The sequence below is a fragment of the Balaenoptera musculus genome, chromosome 14 (genome assembly GCF_009873245.2).
Source record: "Balaenoptera musculus isolate JJ_BM4_2016_0621 chromosome 14, mBalMus1.pri.v3, whole genome shotgun sequence".
Taxonomy (NCBI): domain Eukaryota; kingdom Metazoa; phylum Chordata; class Mammalia; order Artiodactyla; family Balaenopteridae; genus Balaenoptera; species Balaenoptera musculus.
In genome coordinates this window covers 38292982-38316588 of record NC_045798.1, presented here as the reverse complement: position 1 = coordinate 38316588, position 23607 = coordinate 38292982, and the positions used below count along the sequence as shown (strand labels likewise).

At 36.4% G+C, this 23607-nt stretch overlaps 2 protein-coding genes across 4 annotated transcripts in view; one reads left to right on the top strand and one right to left on the bottom strand.

Moving 5' to 3' along the window:
• Positions 1-17316, top strand: part of USP14 (ubiquitin specific peptidase 14) — a 45882-nt gene extending 28566 nt beyond the window's left edge. Inside the window, exons 7-16 of one of the 2 annotated variants that reach the window (XM_036823216.1) lie at positions 309-439; positions 2712-2792; positions 3159-3244; positions 3923-4037; positions 8971-9036; positions 9181-9273; positions 10684-10812; positions 15348-15408; positions 15775-15882; positions 16539-17316. In XM_036823216.1, the coding sequence (XP_036679111.1) occupies positions 309-439; positions 2712-2792; positions 3159-3244; positions 3923-4037; positions 8971-9036; positions 9181-9273; positions 10684-10812; positions 15348-15408; positions 15775-15882; positions 16539-16690 (1022 nt within the window). In that variant the 3' untranslated portion in view covers positions 16691-17316. The remainder of the gene's footprint in view (positions 1-308; positions 440-2711; positions 2793-3158; positions 3245-3922; positions 4038-8970; positions 9037-9180; positions 9274-10683; positions 10813-15347; positions 15409-15774; positions 15883-16538) is intronic. The other variant, XM_036823217.1, reaches the window with a different exon arrangement.
• Positions 17317-19521: 2205 nt separating this feature from the next.
• The window catches only part of THOC1 (THO complex 1), a 40701-nt gene continuing 36615 nt past the window's right edge, over positions 19522-23607 (bottom strand). For both annotated transcript variants that reach the window (XM_036823214.1, XM_036823215.1), the window contains 4 exons: positions 23065-23148; positions 21246-21393; positions 20429-20504; positions 19522-19921 (listed from right to left, as the gene is read on the bottom strand). In XM_036823214.1, coding sequence (XP_036679109.1) covers positions 19626-19921; positions 20429-20504; positions 21246-21393; positions 23065-23148 — 604 coding nt within the window. In that variant the 3' untranslated portion in view covers positions 19522-19625. The remainder of the gene's footprint in view (positions 19922-20428; positions 20505-21245; positions 21394-23064; positions 23149-23607) is intronic.

The window sequence follows — 23607 nt, the reverse complement described above, 5'->3', positions numbered from 1 at the left end:
TCCTAGACAGAAGTTATGTGTTGTCTGTATTAAATGAATATACCCTGCTTTATTAGGGAAGACAAAGGCTGTCAAGGAGAGAGAGACATTGTTTATAGCTAGTGATTGATTGCATTACAAAGTCTTCTGGTGAGTTAAGATTTAAAAACAAATTATTTTCTTATTAGGGATCCAACAATTGCAAAAGGAATAGATATACTTAAAAATAATTAATAAGCATTTCTTGGTATTAATTGAGAATTAATTTACAGTAGCATGTATTAAATATGTCACTGTTTTACTAAGGAAGTATTTGCTTTGTTTTTAAGCCCTTAGAGATTTGTTTGATTCCATGGATAAAACTTCTTCTAGTATTCCACCTATTATTCTACTGCAGTTTTTGCACATGGCTTTTCCACAGTTTGCAGAGAAGGGCGAACAAGGACAATATCTTCAACAGGTAATCAGGGCAAGGTTCTGTGGTTTTCATTTTGTAAATGTAAAACTTAGGCGTCCTACACTTACTGGAGTATATTTGGAAATACAAGTAATCAGTCCTCTCTAGTTCACACCACCATTATCTCTTGCCTGGAGAGGTGCAGTAGTCTGTTAACTGATCACCTTGCTTCTGCCTTTTGTGGTGTTTCTCTACACAGCCCCCAGAGTCCTTTTAAAAATGTAAATAAGATTATGTTGGTTTCCTTGTTCAGTAACTCCTAGTGACTTTCTGTCTCAGTCCTAAACAGTCTAGCTCCTGGCTACTTCTCTGAGCTCATCATGTGCCACTCTTCCCCTTGCTCAATTCTCTCCAGATACACTGACTTCCTTGCTATTTTTTAAAAACCCTCCAAGTATCCTCTTTCTGTAGGACCTTTGCTCTTTTTCCTTTGGCTCCCAGGTGCATGGTTTGCTTCCTCACCTCATTCAGGTCTCATGGCTCAAATGTCAAGGTATCACAGAGGCTTTCCTTGACAGTCCTATTGAAATAGCACACTTCCCTTCCCCTAATCGCTTTCTTTTTTTTTTTTTTTAACATCTTTATTGGAGTATAATTGCTTTACAATGGTGTGTTAGTTTCTGCTTTATAACAAAGTGAATCAGCTATACATATACATATATCCCCATATCTCCTCCCTCTTGCGTCTCCCTCCCATCCTCCCTATCCCACCCCTCTAGGTGGTCACAAAGCACCCAGCTGATCTCCCTGTGCTATGCAGCTGCTTCCCACTAGCTATCTGTTTTACATTTGGTAGTGTATATATGTCCATGCCACTCTCTCACTTCATCCCAGCTTACCCATCCCCCTCCCCTTGTCCTCAAGTCCATTCTCTACATCTGTGTCTTTATTCCTGTCCTGCCCCTAGGTTCTTCAGAACCATTTTTTTTTTTTTTTTTTTTTTTTTTAGATTCCATATATATGTGTTAGCATACAGTATTTGTTTTTCTCTTTCTGACTTACTTCACTCTGTATGACAGACTCTAGGTCCATCCACCTCACTACAAATAACTAAATTTCGTTTCTTTTTATGGCTGAGTAATATTCCATTGTATATATGTGCCACATCTTCTTTATCCATTCATCTGTTGATGGACACTTAGGTTGCTTCCATGTCCTGGCTATTGTAAATAGAGCTGCAGTGAACATTGTGGTACGTGACTCTTTTTGAATTATGGTTTTCTCAGGGTATATGCCCAGTAGTGAGATTGCTGGGTGGTATGGTAGTTCTATTTTTAGTTTTTTAAGGAACATCCATACTGGTCTCCATAGTGGCTGTATCAATTTACATTCCCACCAACAGTGCAAGAGGTCCCTTTTCTCCACACCCTCTCCAGCATTTATTGTTTGTAGATTTTTTGATGATGGCCATTCTGACTGGTGTGAGGTGATGCCTCATTGTAGTTTTGACTTGCATTTCTCTAATGATTAGTGATGTTGAGTGTCCTTTCATGTGTTTGTTGGCAATCCCCTAATCACTTTCTGCTCCTGTATTGTTTTTTTTTCCCTTCATAACCCTCTCTTTACTTGAATTTGTTATATTTTGTTTCTGTTCCCCATTAGGACTTTTCCTATTTTGTTGACTGCTGTGTATTCCTAGTGTCTAGAATAGTGTTTAGCATAATAATGAATTCACAAAACATCTTTTTTTTTAATGGTTGAATTTTTTTTTTTTAAAGTATAAGCCAACTATGGTTACTATGTTAGGAGAGATTTATTTATTTATTTATTTATATTTTTATTTATTTTATTTATTTATTTATTTATTTATGGCTGTGTTGGGTCTTCGTTTCTGTGTGAGGGCTTTCTGTAGTTGTGGCAAGTGGGAGCCACTCTTCATCGCAGTGTGCGGGCCTCTCACTATCGTGGCCTCTCTTGTTGCGGAGCACAGGCTCCAGATGCGCAGGCTCAGTAGTTGTGGCTCACAGGCCTATTTGCTCCACGGCATGTGGGATCTTCCCAGCCCCGGGCTCGAACCCGTGTCCCCTGCATTGGCAGGCAGATTCTCAACCACTGCGTCACCAGGGAAGCCCCACAAAACATCTCTTGAATGAATGAATAAACTATTCTGGAATTCTTCATTGTTTTGAAGATCATATAATATTTAATTTGGCTTAATATTTTTAAAGAAAAAAACAACTTCCCCTTCTCTAAGGAAACAGTAATTTGGAGGGATTTTATAGATCAAACACTGTAATAGCCAGGATTACTTACTGTGTCACTTTTTAAATTACAGGATGCTAATGAATGTTGGATACAAATGATGCGAGTATTGCAACAGAAATTGGAAGCTGTAGAGGATGATACTGTTAAAGAGGTAATTGAAATATATTTGTGAATATAGACTTTGATTCTCTATCCCACCCCCACCCTAAAGTCTTAGTTCATCCTAATAGATAGACATGTACTTGAATACTTCAGATGCTGAATCTGTAGTTGGAACTTGACAGCTTGCATTTGGTGCTTGAATTCAATGCATTATTTGCTAAATTTAATCAATTGAGATTATTGAGCATCTGTAATTTTTTGGTAATATTTTTTGATCAGTAGAAGGATTTTACAGAAAGGGATTACATTTTAAAAAGCTTAAATGTGTGTTACTAAACTGGATTGTGTGGGAGCCAATGTACATTAATATGCATGTGATGTAAAGTTGGAATTTTTATTTCATCTTAACTTGCAGACAGATTCTTCATCTGCACCAGCAGTGACACCTTCTAAAAAGAAAAGTTTAATTGATCAGTTCTTCGGAGTTGAATTTGAAACTACGTATCCTTATGAGCCAAGATTAGTATGACTGTAATCATAACTTATTAGAAGTGAATTGGTATAAATAGCGTTGTTGCCTGGAGTGGTGGATGGGATATGAAGGAAAATTCTTCAGAGGTTTTTATGCTTAAAAAATATGGAAATTAGGAATTTGGAAAAATACACCCTTTGGAGTGCTCTTGAAGTTTAGATAAATGTACTCTTTAAGGACATTCATTATTTTTTCCTAAGAACATCTTTAGCAGAATACCTCATTAATTCACCTCATAGAGAATTAATTTTTAATTATGAAATGGGATAAATCAGCTAAATTATATACATGAGATTGATATAATTAATAAAACATGAATTTAGGAGAGTACTATTTTCTATATCATGGGTGGAAACTTAGAAAAAGATTTGTTTATCTATCTTTGGGTTATTAAGACCATTTTAAGACTATAAATACCAACTTACATTTGTTGAGAGTTTATCCTTTTACACACTTTCATTAATCCGTATTGTTGGTAAGTGAATGAGCATTTTTAAGTATATTAAAATGAATCTCTTTTGGAAGACTGAAATGTTTTAAATACCAATGAATGATGCTATTAATTTTAATAGCATTAAGATAACTTATTGAAGGTTATATAACAAATTGAATGCCTATTGGCAAATTCCTTATCTTATTTTTCAAAGCATGAAATGTACAGAATCTGAAGAAGAAGAAGTCAGTAAAGGAAAGGAAAGTCAGCTTCAGCTTAGCTGTTTTATCAATCAAGAAGTCAAGTATCTTTTTACAGGACTTAAGTTGGTAAGGACAATTGCAGTTCATCCCCATTGTTTGTAGATTCTGTATTTGCAAATACACCTACTTGCTAAAATGTATTTGTAACCCCAACATAAGTACTCATGGTGCTTTCATGGTCATTTGTAGATATGCACAGGGTGACAAAAATTTTGAGTCGCCTGACTCACACTGTTTCACCTGAGGTCCCAAAGGTGATGCTCTACCTTCTTGTTTCAGTGCTCATACTATAAACAAGTACCCTTTTTGCGGTAATTTTAATGCCACATTTCTTGCATTTTTGTGCTTTTTCTTGGTCATCTTGCTGTTTAGAATGCCCTTCAGGCATAATGCTGAAGTGCTGTCTGGTGTTCTAAGTGCAAGAAGGCTGTGATGTGCCTTAAGGAGAAAATAACATTTGTTAGATAAGCTTCATTCAGGGATGAGTTATAGTGTACTTGACTGTGAGTTCAGTGTATGTTAAGGTGTCATTAAATAGAAACACATAAAACAAGGTTGTGTATTGGTTGGTTGACAAAAATGTTGTGGCCAGAGGCTTGAAGGAGGCCTCTGAGGGTATTATAATGAGGATATATTAATGTGAGGTATAAACTGGAATTGTATTGTGCAAATGAGGGCATGTAGTCATTCTCCCATTGCACTAGTATTAAAGTTGAGGCCCTAGATTTTAAGTGACTTACTTGGTTTGTGGCAGAGCCAGATCTAAAACTTGCTTGTCTTATTATTCAGTTAGTACTGTTTCCCCAGTGCCATACTAAAGAATCCACTCTAATGAGCAGATTGATAAAATAGAACAATTTTCTTGCCTAACATTTATTTGATATGGTTTGGGGGAATATGTACATCTCTTGAATGACGGGCAGTGAATTGGGGCAGGAATTACATTGAAAATAAGGTTATTTGTTGTCAGGGAGCTCCCATGTACAGTTTGGGGTAAGATTGGGTTAGGGGAAGTACTGGTAAATGTTTCTGTAAGAAACAGATAGATAAATAGTGCTATTCTTTGCCCTGTGATACTGAGGGGAGAGTTGTGGTGAGGCATAATGGCTTTTAAGAGAAGTTCACTTGAAAAGCATACGTGAATATAGGCAAATCAATCAATGTGATAAACCATATTAACAAATTGAAAGAGAAAGACCATATGATCATCTCTATAGATGCAGAAAAAGCTTTTGCCAAAATTCAGTACCCATTTATGATATAAACCCTTCAGAAAATAGGCATAGAGGGAACTTACCTCAACGTAATAAAGGCCATATATGACAAAGCCACAGCCAACATCGTTCTCAATGGTGAAAAACTGAAACCATTTCCTCTAAGATCAGGAACAAGACAAGGTTCTCCACTCTCACCACTGTTATTCAGCTAGTTTTGGAAGTTTTAGCCACAGCAATCAGAGAAGAAAAAGAAATAAGAGGAATCCAAATCGGAAAAGAAGAAGTAAAGCTGCCAGTGTTTGCAGATGACATGATACTATTCATAGAGAATCCTGAAGATGCTAACAGAAAACTACTAGAACTAATCAATGAATTTTATAAAGTAGCAGGATACAAAATTAATGCACAGAAGTCTCTTGCATTCCTATACACTAATGATGAAAAATCTGAAAGAGAAATTAAGGAGACACTCCCATTTACCACTGCAACAAAAAGAATAAAATACCTAGGAATGAACCTACCTAAGGAGACAAAAGACCTGTATGCAGAAAACTATAAGACACTGATGAAAGAAATTAAAGATGATACCAGCAGATGGAGAGATATACCATGTTCTTGGATTGGAAGAATCAACATTGTGAAAATGACTGTACTTCCCAAAGCAATCTACAGATTCAATGCAATCCCTATCAAACTGCCAATGGCATTTTTCACAGAACTAGAACAAAAAGTTTCACAATTTGTATGGAAACACAAAAGACTCCAAATAGCCAAAGCAATCTTGAGAAAGAAAAACAGAGCTGGAGGAATCAGGCTCCTGGACTTCAGACTGTACTACAAAGCTACAGTAATCAAGACAGTATGGTACTGGCACAAAAGCAGAAATATAGATCAATGGAACAGGATAGAAAGCCCAGAGATAAACCCACACACATATGGTCACCTTATATTTGATAAAAGAGACAAGAATATACAATGGAGAAAAGACAGCCTCTTCAATAGGTGGTGCTGGGAAAACTGGACAGCTCCATGTAAAAGAATGAAATTAGAACACTCCCTAACACCATACACAACAATAAACTCAAAGTGGATTAAAGACCTAAATGTAATGCTTAGACAGTATAAAACTCTTAGAGGAAAACATAGGCAGAACACTCTATGACATAAATCACAGCAAGATCCTTTTTGACCCACCTCCTAGAGAAATGGAAAAATAAACAAATGGGACCTAATGAAAGTTAAAAGCTTTTGCACAGCAAAAGGAAACATAACAAGATGAAAAGACAACCCTCAGAATGGGAGAAAATATTTGCAAATGAAGCAACTGACAAAGAATCTCCAAAATTTACAAGCAGCTCATGCAGCTCAATATCAAAAAAACAAACAACCCAATCCAAAAATGGGCAGAAGACCTAAATAGATATTTCTCCAAAGAAGATATATAGATTGCCAACAAACACATGAAAGGATGCTCAACATCACTAATCATTAGAGAAATGCAAATCACAACTACAATGAGGTATCACCTCATTATCACCCATTTCTGCCAAAAATGGGCAGAAGACCCAAATAGACATTTCTCCAAAGAAGATATACAGATTGCCAACAAACACATGAAAGGATGCTCAACATCACTAATCATTAGAGAAATGCAAATCACAACTACAATGAGGTATCACCTCATTATCAGTTAGAATGCCCATCATCAAAAAATCTACAAACAATAAATGCTGGAGAGGGTATAGAGAAAAGGGAGCCGTCTTGCACTGTTAGTGGGAATGTAAATTGATACAGTCACTATGGAGAACAGTATGGAGGTTCCTTAAAAAACTAAAAACAGAACTACCATACCACCCAGCAATCTCACTACTGGGCATATACCCTGAGAAAACCATAATTCAAAAAGAGTCATGTACCACAATGTTCATTGCAGCTCTATTTACAGTAGCCAGGACATGGAAGCAACCTTAAATGTCCATCGACAGATGAATAGTTAAAGAAGATGTGGCACATATATACAATGGAATATTAGCCATAAATAGAAACAACATTGAGTTATTTGTAGTGAGGTGGGTGGACATAGAATCTGTCATACAGAGTGAAGTAAGTCAGAAAGAGAAAAACGATACCGTATGGTAAAACATATACATGGAATCTAAAAAAAACAATAAAAAAAGGTTCTGAAGAACCTAGGGGCAGGACAGGAATAAAGACGCAGACGTAGAGAATGGACTTGAGGACATGGGGAGGGGGAAGGGTAAGCTGGGACAAAGTGAGAGAGTGGCATGGACATATATACACTACCAAATGTAAAATAGATAGCTAGTGGGAAGCAGCCACACGGCACAGGGAGATCAGCTAGGTGCTTTGTGACCACCTAGAGGGGTGGCATAGGGAGGATGGGAGGGAGATGCAAGAGGGAGGAGATATGGAGATATATGTATATGTATAGCTGATTCACTTTATTATAAAGCAGAAACTAACACACCATTTTTTACTCCAATAAAGATGTTAAAAAAAAAAGGGAAAAGTAAAAATAAATAAATAAAAATAAAAGCATACAGATACTAGCTTACCACCCCAAGTCCTATAACAAATTATGATACAAGTTTCAGGGCATCAAAACGTGATGTAAATGTTAATTGGAGAGTGTGGGATAGAATGTTTCGGCAGGGACTCTCCAGGGTATATTCTTCATAATTTTATAAAATTCCAGGAAAACTAAGTATACCTGGAACTTCTAGATGATCATGGATTGATGGTAATAATATGTAGCTTACCTGATGAGTAACATTGTACCATATATCCTTTCTTTAAAAACATGTATTAATGTATGTATTAATGTATTAATTAATTTATTGTCTTGGTAATTTTTTAGATTCCTTATCATCATTTGTTTTATTTTTGAGTAATTTTGCTCCACATTTCTTTACCTCTTTGTTGCCAGATAAACTTGGTTAAATGTTAAAAAGCTACTCCATGGTGATTCCTTTTGTAATTAGTAATTTTTAAAAATCAAACCTGAAACAATTTTTATATAAGTGTAACATGCTTGTTGAACATAGAATATATACCAAATAGTTCTCCAAGTTTTCTCCATGTACTAATGTAATTCTAACAACAGCACTGTCACGTTAAGTGCTTTTAGCACCATTTACATCTATGATGCACCATTTACAGATGATGCCCAGAGGGATAACTGTCTTGCTCAGTGTCACACAGGCTGTAAGGAGTGGAATGGCAGACATGATGGTTATAAGATATAATGGCTAAAGGCTTTCCCACATTTATTAGATTAACAGAGGTTTTCTGTGTTACGACTTTTCTCAAATTTAACAAAAACTGATTTGTTCTGGAAGGCTTTGCTAAATAAAGCGTAAAGAACAAGGGTTATCTACATTCTCTTAATTTTCTTCTAATATGAATATTCTGATGATCCATAAGTAGAGGAATACTATGAAAGGCTTCCTTAGGTTGTATAAAATACAGTATAAACTCTCAGAATCTGAGCATTTGGCTCATAATTAAAAGACTTCAAGTATTATTTACATTCTGAGGAGTTCACGCCAGTAAAAATTGATGCCTTTTAAGAACTGAACCATATCTAAAAGCCTTCCCACATTGTCTTCATTCAAATTATTTCTCAGGGGTATAAATCCGTTGACGTACTATTTGTTGTCTATTAATTAGTACTGTTGATAATTTTTAAAAGAATTAAAGATATAACTGTATTGCAGAAGAAAATTCTTTAATGTTTGGACTTCTGTTATGTTCTTTTTTAGCGACTTCAGGAAGAAATCACCAAACAGTCTCCAACATTGCAAAGAAATGCTTTGTACATCAAATCTGTAAGTTTTGGAATCCAATTCCATTTACTAGAAAGGTTTCCAGCTAATTAATGTTACCCAGTCTTTGTTTTTACCAAACTGAGGAATTAAAAACTTGTGTGGTATTTGTATGTTACAGAATTTCTTTCCACTTTGTCTCCTCAGTCCAAGATCAGCCGGTTGCCTGCTTACTTGACTATTCAGATGGTTCGATTTTTTTATAAAGAGAAGGAATCTGTGAATGCCAAAGTTCTTAAGGTTAGTAACGAACCTTACTATAATAAATTATTGTAATTCTTTGAAGGTAATTCTTAACTTACAATAGGTTTCTTTATTCTTTTAGGGATAAACTCACTTTAAAATACTATAAATAGGGAAGTTATTAACATTAGACAAGTGGTTCTTAATAAGAATATGTATTGGAATTATCTATTGTCCTTTTTATTTTAAATCATACACACGCCTGCCCCTCAACTGCCACCAAGCATCTGATTAAGTGGGGCCTTAGGTCTTACATTTTTCAAAAGGTAATTCTGATGGATGCCCTCCATTCCCCAGAAATATTGCCCTAGACCAGATCCTCAATTCCAGAGATACTGGTCCAGTAGGTTTGGGGACGGGAGTGGGGTAAGGGGCAATATAACACACTCTATTCTAGTTCCTTTATTCCAGGTGAAAGGAGAGTGTTAAGTTACTGGTGCCCAAGGAATACTTAAATTGTAATCATTTGATGTCAGAGCCTACCTTATGATTCATCTGTTTTGTTGAACTGTAGCTCTGCTGTGTATCCATAGAGTCTCTGATCCTTGCGAGAGGTATATATAATTCTAGCCTCTTGAGCTGAAATTTATAATACATTTTCAGATATACTTAGTGTCATATGAACAGGTTAAATGTAGTTGAAGTATCTGCTAGTCTAGTATTTCTGAAATGCTTCTTTTATTGTTTAAATTAAAAAAAAAAACTTAGTTATTTGGCTGCATTGGCTCTTAGTTGCAGCACACGGGATCTTCGTTGCGGCATGTGGGATCTTTTGTTGTGGCGTGTGGGCTCTTTGCAGCGTGCGGCCTTCTCTCTAGTTGTGGCATGCGGGCCCTAGAGCGTGTGGGCTCAGTAGTTGCAGCACTCAGGCTCTCTAGTTGTGGCGCACGGGCTGCAGAGCACATGTGCTCAGTAATTGCAGCCTGTGGGCTCTCTAGTTGTGGTGCGTGGGGCTCCAGAGCACACGGGCTCAGTAGTTGTGGCACATGGGCTCTCTAGTTGTGCGTGGGCTCTAGAGCATGCAGGCTTAGTTGCTCCGTGGCATATGGGATCTTAGTTCCCTGACCAGGGGTCAAACCCGTGTCCCGTGTATTGGGAGGTGGATTCTTAACCACTGGACCACCAGGGAAGTCCCTGTTGTTTAAATTTTTTGGTAACTCCTCTGAGGTCAGTTTCATGGGTTAAAATGTTTAATGGAAAAGTTAAAATTTTTTTAATCTTAAAGTTAGGACCAGATTGAAAATAAACACTGATATCTTCAAATGCATAGATTTCCATGTGAATTTTACAGTTCTTATTTTCAACTTTATTTGAATATGAAAGCAGTACTTTAAAAAGTGTGATAAATATTTTAAATAACTACCTTTATAAGTCTGTTTGCACTTTTTCTTTTTGGTTTGTATATAGGATGTTAAATTTCCTCTTATGTTGGATGTGTACGAACTATGTACACCAGAACTTCAAGAGAAAATGATTTCTTTTCGATCAAAATTCAAGGATCTGGAAGATAAAAAAGTAAATCAGCAGCCAAAGACAGTAGGTTCTTATTGGTCATTTTCTAATCTTAATATGTTTATCTTTAATCCGTGTCCACTATTCATTTTATATTGTTAACCTATTAGTAAAAATGGATGAACCTGTGTTTAGCATATATACAAATCTTGCAGGTATTGGTGCAAGCCCTTAAAGTTTTAGGTGTGTTTAGCATAAGAAAAAGAACTCTAGCTATGCTAAATGGGTCCTTTATGGTAGAATAAACTTAATATTTTCTTTTCCCATAAAAATCTGCAGCTTATATTCCTTTTATATCAATATTTATTTCCTCAAATTTTTATTTTATTTCCGTAAAATCTTGCCTTGTAAAATTCAGAGTATTTTATTATTTTCCTTGTAAGGCATCTCTAGTTTTTAAAATGGAATTAGTGTTATCGAATATTGCTTCATTATGCCCACTGTGACAACTTAAGTCATATCTTTTAACAAGCACCTATAACTGATAAAATTATAACCTTAGCAACTTTATATTTAATAAATTGTATATTTTAAATTCAGAGAAGGGACAGCTGAATTATATGTTGGATTGTTTTCTTCAAAAGGAAAGAGGTATTTCCTGGTAACTAGGAATATTTCCAGTGTGATATTATATACCAAATTTTAAAATTAAATTCTTCTGCAGGTTACTGTGTTTGTGTGTTAAAAGCAATTTTTAAAAAATTAAACTTTATTTTGAGATAATTGTAGAATCACATGCAGTTACAAGAAATAATAGAGTTCCTGAGTACCTTTTACCCAGTTTCTCCTAGTGGTAACATCTTGCAAAGCTGTAATACAATATCACAACCAGGATACTGACTTTGATGTAGTCTAGATGCAGTACATTTCCCCTACCACAACGATCCTTCATGCTGCCCCTTTGTAGCCAAATCCACTTTCCTTTCCCCCTACCCCCTTCTTTTTTTTTTTTTTTTAATTAGTTTATTTTTGGCTGTGTTGGGTCTTTGTTGCTGGTGCAGGCTTTCTTTGGTCACGTGCGGTGACTGGGGGCTGCTCTTTGAGTGATGCGTGGGCTTCTCTTTGTGTTGGCTTTTCTTGTTGTGGAGCACGGGCTCTAGGCGTGCAGGCTTCAGCAGTTGTGGCTCACAGGCTCAGTAGTTGCAGCGTGCGGGCTTCAGTAGTTGTGGCTTGCGGGCTCCAGAGTGCAGGCTCAGTAGCTGTGGCACACGGGCCTATTTGCTCCGCAGCATGTGGGATCTTCCCAGACCAGGGCTCGAATCCATGTCCCCTACATTGGCAGGCAGATTCTTAACCACTGCACCACCAGGGAAGTCCATTTCTTGTACTTTGGTTAAATTTATTTGTAACTATTTTATTCTTTTTGATGTTTTTGTAAATGGCATAGTTTTTAAAATTTCATTTTTGCATTCATTGCAGTTGATTTTTGTATATTGATCTTATAACGTCTACTCTCCTGAATTGGTTTATTAGATGGTTTTTTCTCTTATTTTTTTTGAAAGAGATTGTGTAGAATTGGTGTTAGTTCTCTTTTAAACGTTTGGTAGAATTGTCTTGGTCAGACAGTCTTGGCCTGCAGAGTTCTTTTTCAGGAGTTTTTAAATTAAAAATTGAACTTTATAGTTATGGGCTATTCAAATTTATTTCATATTGGGTTTGTTTTGGTAGTTTGTGGTTTTGTGGAATTGATCCATTTCATCTAGCTTGTCAATTTTATGTGTGCAGAGTTGTTCCTAGGATGATGATTATTCTGATGTTTGCAGGGTGTGTAGTGATATCTGTCCCCTGTTTCATTCCTGATATTGTTAATTTGTGTCTTTTTTTTTTTCCTCTTTGTCAGTCTTGCTAGAGGATTGTCAATTTTATTGCTCTTTTCAGAGAACTAGCATTTCGTTTCATTGATTTTTCTCTATTTTTCTGCATCTCGTTTTATTGATTTTTACTTTTATTATTTCCTGTTTTCTGCTTGCTTTGGGTTTATTTTCCTTCTCGTTTTCTAGGTCCTTATGGTGTGGGAACTTAGATCTTTTATTTCAGACTTCCTGTTTTCTGATGTGTGCATTTAGTGTTGTAAATTTCCTCTTAGCAGTGCTTTCAGATTGTGTCCTATGAATTGTATTGCATTTCCATTTTCATTATGTTTCTTGTATTTTTTAAAAATTTGAGACTTCTCTTTGACCTTGGATCATTTAGAAGTGTCTTGTTTAATTTACAAGTGTTTGGAAAATTTCCTGTTATCTTTTTGTTACTGATTCTAGTTTGAGTCGATTGTGGTGAGAAAACACACTCGTGTGATTTAAATTCCTTTAAATTTGTTGAGGTTTGCTTTATGGCTCAGGATGTGATCTATCTTGGTAAATGTTCCATGGGCACTTGAAAAGAATGTGTATTTTACTGTTGTTGAGTGGAGTATTATGTGATGTTGATTAGATCCAGTTGGTTGATGGTGTTGCATTTTCCTGTAACCTTGCTGTTTTTCAGTCTACTTGTTCTAACAGTTGTTGAAAGAGGAGTGGTGAAGTCTTCAACTAAAATTGTGGATTTGTATGTTTCTCCATTCATTCAGTTCTGTTAGCTTTTTGCTTTTCATGTTTTGTAACTGTTATTTGGTGCATACACATTTAGGATTGCTCTGTCTTCTTGGTGGAGTGATTCTTTGATTATTATGCAGTGTCCCTCTCGGTTCGTGGTCATTTTCTTTGTCCTGTAGTCTACTTTATCTGATATTCATATTGCCACTGCTGCTTTCTTTTTGTTAATGTTTGCATGATACATCTTTTTCCATTCTTTTACTTTAAATTTGCCCATGCTATATTTGAAGGTAGTTTCTTATAGACAGCATATAGTTGGGTCATGTTTTTTAATCCTATGTTAACCTCTGTCTTTTTATTGGTACATTTAGACCATTTACATTTCATGTAATTCTTAATATGTTAGTGTTTAAATCTATTTTATATTTTGCTGTTTGTTCTGATTTTTGTTTCTGTTTTCCCTTCTTGTAGGTTACATGAACGTTTTTTAGAATTCTAGGTTATGTATAATTTTTTTTTGAAGAATTGATTTTTTAAAAAATTTATTTTATTTTATTTTTGGCTGCATTGGGTCTTTGTTGCTGCACACAGGCTCCCCCTAGTTGCGGCAAGCAGGGGCCACTCCTCGCTATGGTGCGTGGGCTTCTCACTGCAGTGGCCTCTCTTGTCGTGGAGCATGGGCTCTACGGCTTGCGTGCTTCAGTAGTTGTGGTGCACGGGCTCAGCAGTTGTGGCTCATGGGCTCTAGAGCGTAGGCTCAGTAGTTGTGGCACATGGGCTTAGTTGCTTCACATCATGTGGGATCCTCGCGGACCAGGGCTCGAAACCGTGTCCCCTGCATTGGCAGGCGGATTCCCAACCATTGCACCACCAGGGAAGCCCATGTGTAATGTTTTTTAATGTGTTTCTTTGTATAGCCTTTTTTGGGTTGCTCTAGGTGTTAAAAATATATAAAGAAATGGTTGACCTAATTGCCTTTCTTTGTTGTAAGATCCTTTGGCTTCTTGTCACTTTAGCTATCTTTTAAACTGCTTGCGTTGTCTTCATTATCATTACAGTCTTCAAGAACTTAGTGTCCATATGCCTAAATAAATTTTTTTTTTTAATTTGTATTTTATTTATTTATTTTTGGATGTGTTGGGTCTTTGTTGCTGTGCACGGGCTTTCTCTAGTTGTGGCGAGTGGGGGCTACTCTTCATTGCAGTGGCTTCTCTTGTTGTGGAGCATGGGCTCTAGGTGCGTGGGCTTCAGTAGTTGTGGCTTGCGGACTCTAGAGCGCAGGCTCAGTAGTTGTGGCTCACAGGCTTAGTTGCTCCGCGGCATGTGGGATCTTCCTGGACCAGGGCTCGAACCCGTGTCCCCTGCATCGGCAGGCAGATTGTTAACCACTGCGTGACCAGGGAAGCCCCTGCTTAGTTGTTTTTATATTACACACTGAAATGGGTTGAGGCAAGGGAGTTCCCATTGAAGATCCTTGTCTAAAGTTGTAAATCATGCCTCTTTTAATTTAGGTAAATATTTGCTGAATTAAATGTTTCAGTTCATTTGGGCTGAAGTGGCAGGTGGCCGTGGCTTAGTAGATATATTAATTGCAGTAATTCGACTTTTTTTTTTGAGGCAGGTTTTCTTTTGTTTTGTCTTTACCTATATGGTTTGATAGTGTTCTAGAAAAGTTGCAGAATTGGGTTTTCTTTTTCTACCGTAGAGCAGTGTTTATCTGTACTCTGTATTTATTCACTGGTGTGCTCTAGGTTTAGTGGTTTGAAGTTGGTTCTGTAATCAGGATCTCCTACTAGACATATGAGACTGTTAAAGAGTAGGACTTTTGGGTTTACAGTTTTATGTTAACTGTAGCTGTATCATTTGAGCAATTTGTAAGGCAGATCATATTTTTTCTTTGTCTTGCCTTGGTGATTTGCATTATAGACAGTAAATCAGTAAATATTTGTGGAGATGGATACTCATTGAGAATATAAATTTTATTTCCAATATCATGAAAACTTAAAATTAAAATTTTTTTCTCCTCAGAGTGACAAAAAGAGTAGTCCCCCAAAAGAAGTTAAGTATGAACCCTTTTCTTTTGCTGATGGTAAGTGAAATCTTCATTTCAGTTGAGTTTTACTGTGTGTAGGGTTTTTTTTTTTTTTAAGGTAAAATTACTCTTTCCACATATCTGTTTTTTTCAGATACTGTGCTTTAAAAAAAAGTTGTTTCTTATAATTTACCTTAGTATGACATAGTAAAAAAAATCACTTTTTAGTGAATATATGTTCTATGAATGATAGCATACTTCTTAAAACATCTTTCATGAACCTTTAATTGGACAGTAGTATCTTATTGGATTTTAACAGAGTACTTCTCTAGGGTAAACTTGAGTTGTTCTTGCTTGTTACTTAGCTTGAGAAAGCACATATCTGTTCATTTCTAATATTATTGGGTTTACATCTTTCTTTAGACATTGGCTCCAATAATTGTGGATACTATGACTTACAAGCAGTGCTAACACATCAGGGAAGATCTAGCTCTTCAGGTCATTACGTATCATGGGTGAAAAGGAAACAAGGTAAAGATTCTGTTTTTTTAAATTGTTCCATACTATTTTGATAAGTTGTTTAGATTTTTAGCACATTTGTTCTCAAACTTTTTGATCTCAGAACTCCTTTTGCATTCTTAAATTATTGAGGATCCCAAAGAGCTTCTGTTCATGAGGATTATCTCAATATTTACTATAATAGAAATTAAAACTGAGAAGTCATTTAAAGCTGACAGGAATGAAGTCATTACATATTAACATAAATAACATTTTCAAAATAAAAATTACAATCTTTTCCAAAACAAAGGCAAAAAATGATATTGATTTACATTTTTCTAAGTCTGTTTTGTTAGGCTTAATAGGAGACAGCTGGATTCTCCCGTTTCTGCCTTCAATCTGCTGCTTTATCACACATTGTGTAACCTCTGGAGAATTCCAAAGCACACTTCACAGAATGAGGGGGAAAAGGGAAATAATGCTTTAGGAGTGTTATGAAAATTGTTGTAACCTTCATGGAACCCCTGAAAAGATCTTGAACCCGAGTAGTCCCTGGACCACACTTTGAGAACTGTTGGTATGGCAGATGGAATACTACTGTACATAAAATTACTCAGTACCTTTTTTGCAATGGAACTCTGAAAAAATCATATATGAGATTAATTTCATTCTTCTCTTTTGCACTTTAGATGAATGGATTAAGTTTGATGATGATAAGGTCAGCATCGTGACACCAGAGGATATCTTGAGGCTTTCTGGTGGTGGAGACTGGCATATAGCTTATGTTCTACTCTATGGGCCTCGCAGAATTGAAATAATGGAAGAGGAAAGTGAACAGTAATCTTCATTTTAGCTATTTATGCTTAGGTGTGAAATAAATGTTGTTTGTTGATCATTTCTATAACCCAGAGCTTTAAAGGAAGATTTTTTAGGTGGTTTTACATGTTTCCCCTCATGTAGAACAAAAGAGGGCAGAAGCAGACCACTCTGTGTTATCGACCTAAAAAATAACAGAAAAGAGAAAATTGCCTTTGGACTGTGCTGCCCTGTATAAAGGTGACAGGAAGACATTTTTAAAAAGCTTATTTCTTGGATTAATTTTTAAAAATTATGAGTTGAAATGCCTTTCAACGATTACCTTCTGTGATAATTTTTCTTCCTGTCTTTTTCAGCCCAAGATTCAGCAATCAGATGTTTATTGCACACCTATTACTCTATTATTTGTTGTTTTTGCATGGTTCAAACCACCAGTGATTCAGTAGCTGCCCATCCTTTGCATTATCTAACAAAAATTTTGCCAGGACGGTGGAAAGGAAGTTAAGTGTTGATCTCATTGTGTAACTCAGTGCTGCTGTCCCCATCCCATGGAAACATGGGTACAATCAAGTATTTGTCCAGCCTGACTGTTGCTGGCTTTTCATGACTTTAAAATAAATTGTGATCAATAATAGTACATTTGATTATACATTTATTACTGTGTCTCTGATGTACTAGGTTTGTACATTTAACTTTGCAATGGTTTTGTAGTAATCAACCTTAAAAATAATGTTGACAAGCTCCGGTTGCTTATTTTTAGAAAATTAGGATATTTAATAAAAAAAAACAAAAACAAAGAGGGACTAACAGCGTTTGACCTCAAGTCTTTTGTCTGTTGAGTGTTGGAGCTTGGCTGAAGTTCAGATATGTTTACTACTATTACAGTTTCTGCAGGTGGTTAGTTTAACTATGCTCTTAAGCATCCATTTAGAAATACTGTCGTCTTTGCCTGCTAGCATAATATTCTGTTTAAAAAGAAATAGAGTTGTAAAAGTAATGGAGTTCTTTGGATGCTGAATGCAACCATGTTATCAGATCTGTTCCTTGGCTCAGTTGGATGTTTATTTCTACTCCCCTGTCAACTCCCAAATTCTTAATGCCTATCAAAATTTAATACCAACGATTTTTAAAGTGATGGTAGAAATACCAAAGTATGAGATATTTCAATATATATGGTATGTTTCTTCCATTTTAATACACTCTAGTCAATTCATTTTTGTTTTAGGAGCCTTGCTTGGTTGCGAAAGGATAGAATATCAGCTAACTTGTCTGATTTCCTTTGAGTTAGATATTTATAATAAAGTTTTGGGGATTATCGTGAAATCTCATCTTTGCTTATGCTGTTTTAATGCTCTGCAGAGCATAGTAGCGATACCTATTAGATTCTTAGAGGATAATGGCCATTTCCTCTCAAGTTTGAACAATGTAATATAATCTAAGAACACTAGGGGATAAAATAAGCATTTCAGGAAAATTTATTTGTAAATAGGTTCTTCAGCTAAGCTTTAATAATTGGCAATCAGTACTCCTTTTGCTTTGGAGGGGGTGCAGAATAGAATAGGGAGGATGAGACCATAAGAATTGTAATGATTCTTTTATATATTGGTGTGATGCTTGTAAATTTGTGAAGTTTTTTTATTCACTATCTTATTTTGTTCTGAACAATTTTGAGGACACCAATTTAGGAATTACAATTCAGATTTTACGATTTGGAGGATGCTGTAGCTACTAGATCAGGTAGGGTTAGAACAAAGTATAGTATATAAGCCTTGTATGGAATTAGCATTTTAAATTATAATTCCTTGTCATTACAAAACACTTCATTTTATTTGATCCCAAAAAGCATTATAAAGTATAAGAAATTGGACTTACACTAGTGTTGTTTTAAGCTATTAAGGCTATTTTAGAATTCAACCTTTCATATAAGATCTTTGAAAAGAGAGAATAAGCAAGAAAATGTCTTGATTGATTCCTGAGCGTGCCTTATGTGCTGTGCCCCTCGCACTGAGGCCCTTTTGATATTAGAGCTGTGCTGGGTCACTGTTGGACCTAGAGAGTGAGGTGAAGCCCCAGCAAGAATATTTTTAGGATTCAAACAATGACCTTAGCACCCTAAAGGGTAATGGAAACTGTCTCCAGCCATGACTACATAGTGCTTTGCTGTTTGTAGGATGCTTTCACATACATCTCATTTGAACTTCACAACAATCCCTGAGGTATGTATCCCTATTTTAATGACTTGAGAGCTTAAAATAAGTTCTGTAAGGCTAAAAGAACTACGTTTTAGACTTCACCCCATTTCTTTTAAAGTTGGGGGTTGGAGAATATTTTCTGCCATGGGCCAGGTATTTTAAAAATATGTTTTAAGCTTTGCAGGCCATAAGTCTTTGTTGCAACTATGTAACTTTGCTGTTGTAGCATGAAAGGAGCCATAGGACAGTACTTAAAAGAACCAGCATGGCTGTGTACCATTAAAATTTTACTTATAAAAAGAGGTGACAAACAGGCCATTGTTGTTTGCTGATCCTCTGCTTTAAAGCATAGATGAGACTAGAGCAGTCATATGGTTTCAGAAAGTATTACTGTGGGATGTTCAGGATAGCAAGTTAAATTCTGTAACTACTAATGGAATGCGGGAAACCAGTTTGGCATAGTGTATCTTAGGAAACACCATGCCCCTAAATATTGCTTACTGACTTTATTATAAATGTTTAATTAACAAAAATATTATGTGACCTTGAGGTCACTTTACTTTGGCCATTTCCCCAACCTACCCCCTTGTCCCCCCAGACCCTGAGGTCAGTCATCAAGAGCCACCATGCATTCTGTTGTTCTTGGAGCACCAGCCAACTGTACAACTGTTATAAAAATGTTTATTGTTTACCAAAACCAGTGGACCTCTTATCAAATGCTGCTTGGTAACAAAAGCTTATCACAGTTTTAATAATAAAAAAAAAAAGCTAACTATTTGTCTCATTGTCATTAGTTAGACTTTCTGCAAGGTCACTTAACCCAGACTTGTTGAGTGCATTGATCAGGTTCTCGGGTGTCGCGTGCACTCCCTCCTGATCCTGCCAGGCGACTAGCAGCTGCTTAGCTCTCATCTTCATGTCTTCACTGTCACACTCAATCTGTCTAATTTCTGAGTCTTTCATTTCCAAGTAGGGGGCCAGAATCTTCCATTGTTCACCCAGTTTGTTGGCAAATACCTCTATTTGGTCCCCTGTTACAGGTTTGTCTCGCCGAACATCAGGACCTAGAAAACACAGGAAACATAAATTATGAACAAGGTACGAGGATGTATACGATTCAAAATATAAAACGGAATATGGGGCCACTGAGATATTAGTCACCTTTAATAAGCTTTATTTTAAAAGTAAAACAGTTCCTTTTTATACTTTCTGCGGGTTGAATTACCATTCTTATGATCATTAGGGACTCAATCAAAGCTAAAGCTGTTACCTCTATTATAATTAGGAAGGCTTCTGAAACCAGCGGCCCCCAACCTAAACCCCAAGAATTAACAGAGGTATGAGTTGCCTTCAAATGTATGTAAGTACTTTTCTTCCCAAACTTCCAAATTTTACTGTATAAAAGGTACTATTTTAAAAGTTATTATCAAGCAATGTTTTAGATTCCTCACTATAAGAAACAGCTGGGAAAAATGGTAGAAGTTGAGAAGTAGATCAAATAACGTACCTCTCAACAAAGAACCCCAATCTTTTCCAATTTTGTAAAATAGCCAAGAAAATTCAATTCTTACTTTCATTTTCCTTCAGTAAAGCATCATTATCTTCCTCATCTTCATCCTCACCTGTTTTTATTTCTTCAGAAGGAGGCTAAAATGAGTAAAAGAATGTTTTAAAAGAATGCCAACCTCTAAAATCAGATAACTGGGGATACTTTCTGTTTAGGTATGAGATTCCAATTACGGGGCCCAGAACTTTACCCTTGAGAGTGTTAAATGTGAATGTCAGGTAAGGATCACAGTGGGACAATGTTAACCTGGAGAAGGAGGGGCGGGGAAGACTGAAGGTTGGAAAGACTCTTACTCCAACCTGGGAAGAAGGGAGCCAGTAAGAAGTATGGTAAGATGACTTGCAAGTACTCAGCATATGGTAACAATGGTGTAGGGAAGACTCGGGGAGCAACCATGTCCTTAACATTTTTTTTTTGAGTAATTTAATTCAGATTTATGCATACAGTATAGTTATTACCATATTGTACTGGAAAAGAGAAAAGAGTAGAAAGATAGGCCAAGCTGCCTACCACTACCCCATGGGCCCTACCTTTGATAAAATATAATGCATTGGCAAACAAAAAAATAAGTTTAATCAAAGTATAATAATTAAGTTAATTTTTTATACAGTATATAAAGTTACTTTATCAATTTATGTACTTCCTATAAATGTATACTCAAATGCATTTTTTTCCTCATTCTAAAACAAGGGGGTTTATGGATTTTTTTTTTTTCCACATGATAAAGGCTAAATTCAGCTCTTAGCTCAAACAGCAATAGCAGTTTAAAAAAAGAAGGTAACGCAAACTAAGGGACGTAAAAATTGATCTGTGTTACTTACTGGTAATTCCTTGGCTAGCTTTATTACCATGTTTTCGAGATATTCTGGCAAACTTTTAAACTGCTGGTTGGTTGGCTGAAAGAAGTGAGGGCTTCTCCGTGCTAACAGTCTCAGGGCTCTCCAACCATAATTAGAATTGTTCACAGCCCTATAAAAAGAGATGTCAGTCTTGTAATTTATACTTATTTATTTCTATATTCCCTTCTAGTTAATGTAGTTCACCAGGCAAAATTCTATACTCCCAGGTCAGTAGCTGAAGGCACCATTCTTCTCATTCTGATCATAGCCCTAAAGAACCTCTCAGTATGCCGTTCACTTATAAATGGAAACCAACAGAATCCAAAGAAGCAGGTTCATATGCAGCAGTTTTTAAATTTAAAAAGTTTACATACATTTTAAGCTAAAAGTCAATTAGTATGTGTCCAGGACTGGCCAGATGCTATGTGCGCAGGACAAATCATCCCCCTGGTCATTTAGAAAACTACTCATGGTTCACTATGTTCAGTTGACTTGATATCCAAACTGGCAATGCCATCTGCAAGTGTGAGTTTCAGAATATTTTATAAACCCAACAGTTTTCATCATGTTAATTTAATTAATCTGTTTTTTAAAAAATTTATGTAACATCTAAACTTTAATTTGCTGAATATCAACCTCAGTAAATAAAAATTACTCCAAAACTAAAAGGGACACATCCAGTAGCCAACACCATACGCAGTGATACCAAGAACAGAATCCACGAACTGTTCCTTAATAATAGGTGGTACATAGTAAGGTAAGAAAAACCTGAGAAACTCTATAAAGATAATGTTTTGGAAACAGGCAAGCTACAGAGAATGCAGAGCACAGATTTGTTGCACCTAAGAGTTTTTGTAAGTGACTTGGAAGTCCCCACAAGTTCTTAGAGTAGCAATCTAGTTTATTAGTCACTGCTCATAAATGAGCCTCATTACCTCTGAGACAGTCTTGGCACCTGAAAAACTACCGCTAGGCAGTGCATGGTTCAACGTGAACCATCTTATTTAACGCTCAGAATAACCCTGTGAAATGGGTACTATTACTATTTAACAGATAACGGAACAAAGCAAAGAAGGGTTTAAATTAGCCCTTAGAAGCCTAGCCAGTAAGTGGTAGAGTCCCAGGACTGACCTAGGCAGGCTGATGAGAGGACCCTTGCCCTCGGATCACGATGCTGTAATGCCTATTTAAAACCATGGGGCTGTGTGGTGTCACCTGGAAGATACAGCTAAGACTAAATCCTGAAGTTACTACAAAATTTGAGTTAGATGGAGAGCCAGCAACGGAGACTGAGATGGTGAGGCAAAGGGAAAAACAGGAGGAGAGTGCAGTTAGATGGGTGTCAAGGGAAGAAAACATTATCTAAGCAGGGAGAGATCAACTGGAGAATGCTGCCGAAAGGTCAAAAAATGATCAGAGCTATTTCAGTGGAGTGATGAGGAGGAGACAGCCCAGCAGGCATGGGCTGACCAGAGAAAAGGAGCTGAGGAAATGAAGGCAGTAATTATCAAACACTGTTGGACATACTGTGATTTGAAGGGGAACAGAGAAAAGAGGTGATAGAGGTGGGCTCAAGGGGGATTTTTCTACTTTTCTGACACAAGCGTGACTCTAAGTCATGCTTGTTAGTCGATGGGAATGGTCACTGAAATCAAGACGTGCAGTAATGTGAAGCTGGCACATAAACTCAGCTAAAAGGAAAAGTACTATGCTCTCAACTGTCTGCCTTGATAAGCATTCTAGTATACATACAATTCTTAAGAGGTATTAGGGAAATTAGTTCATGAGAAACATTACTTACTTGTATTCATTTTCAACCATGTTTTCAGGGTCTGCCTGTTCAATGGCTTCTTCAAAGAATTCCTCCAAAGTTGGCATATATTCCCTGGGCATTAAAAAAATAACTAGTGAGGATCATGTGTGTTCTTAATGCTCATACAATGGTGGCAATAAAGATTCCAGCATTACCCACACTGATTTTTCACTTAGATTACTTAGGAACTCAGATTTTTAAGGAGGTGACTCAAAACTAAAATTCCCAAAAGGGACAATGAAGAGGGCAGTGTGGTACTACACCATTTTATATACTAGTCTATAATGTAACACACACTGCGCTGCATACTGTCACATATGACGGTGCTGCTGGTCACAGAGGGTAGCCAGGGGTTTAAGAGCATTTAAATTTTACCAGCAAGCAGGAAATGTTCATGCCATGTCAACATCCATGGATATTTATTGTTAAAACCAGAATTAAACCAAATCTAATAACCAGACCATATGAATTTAACGTTGAGCTTAGTTTAGATTGTTACCATGGTAGCATGATTGGTTTTTAATTGCACCT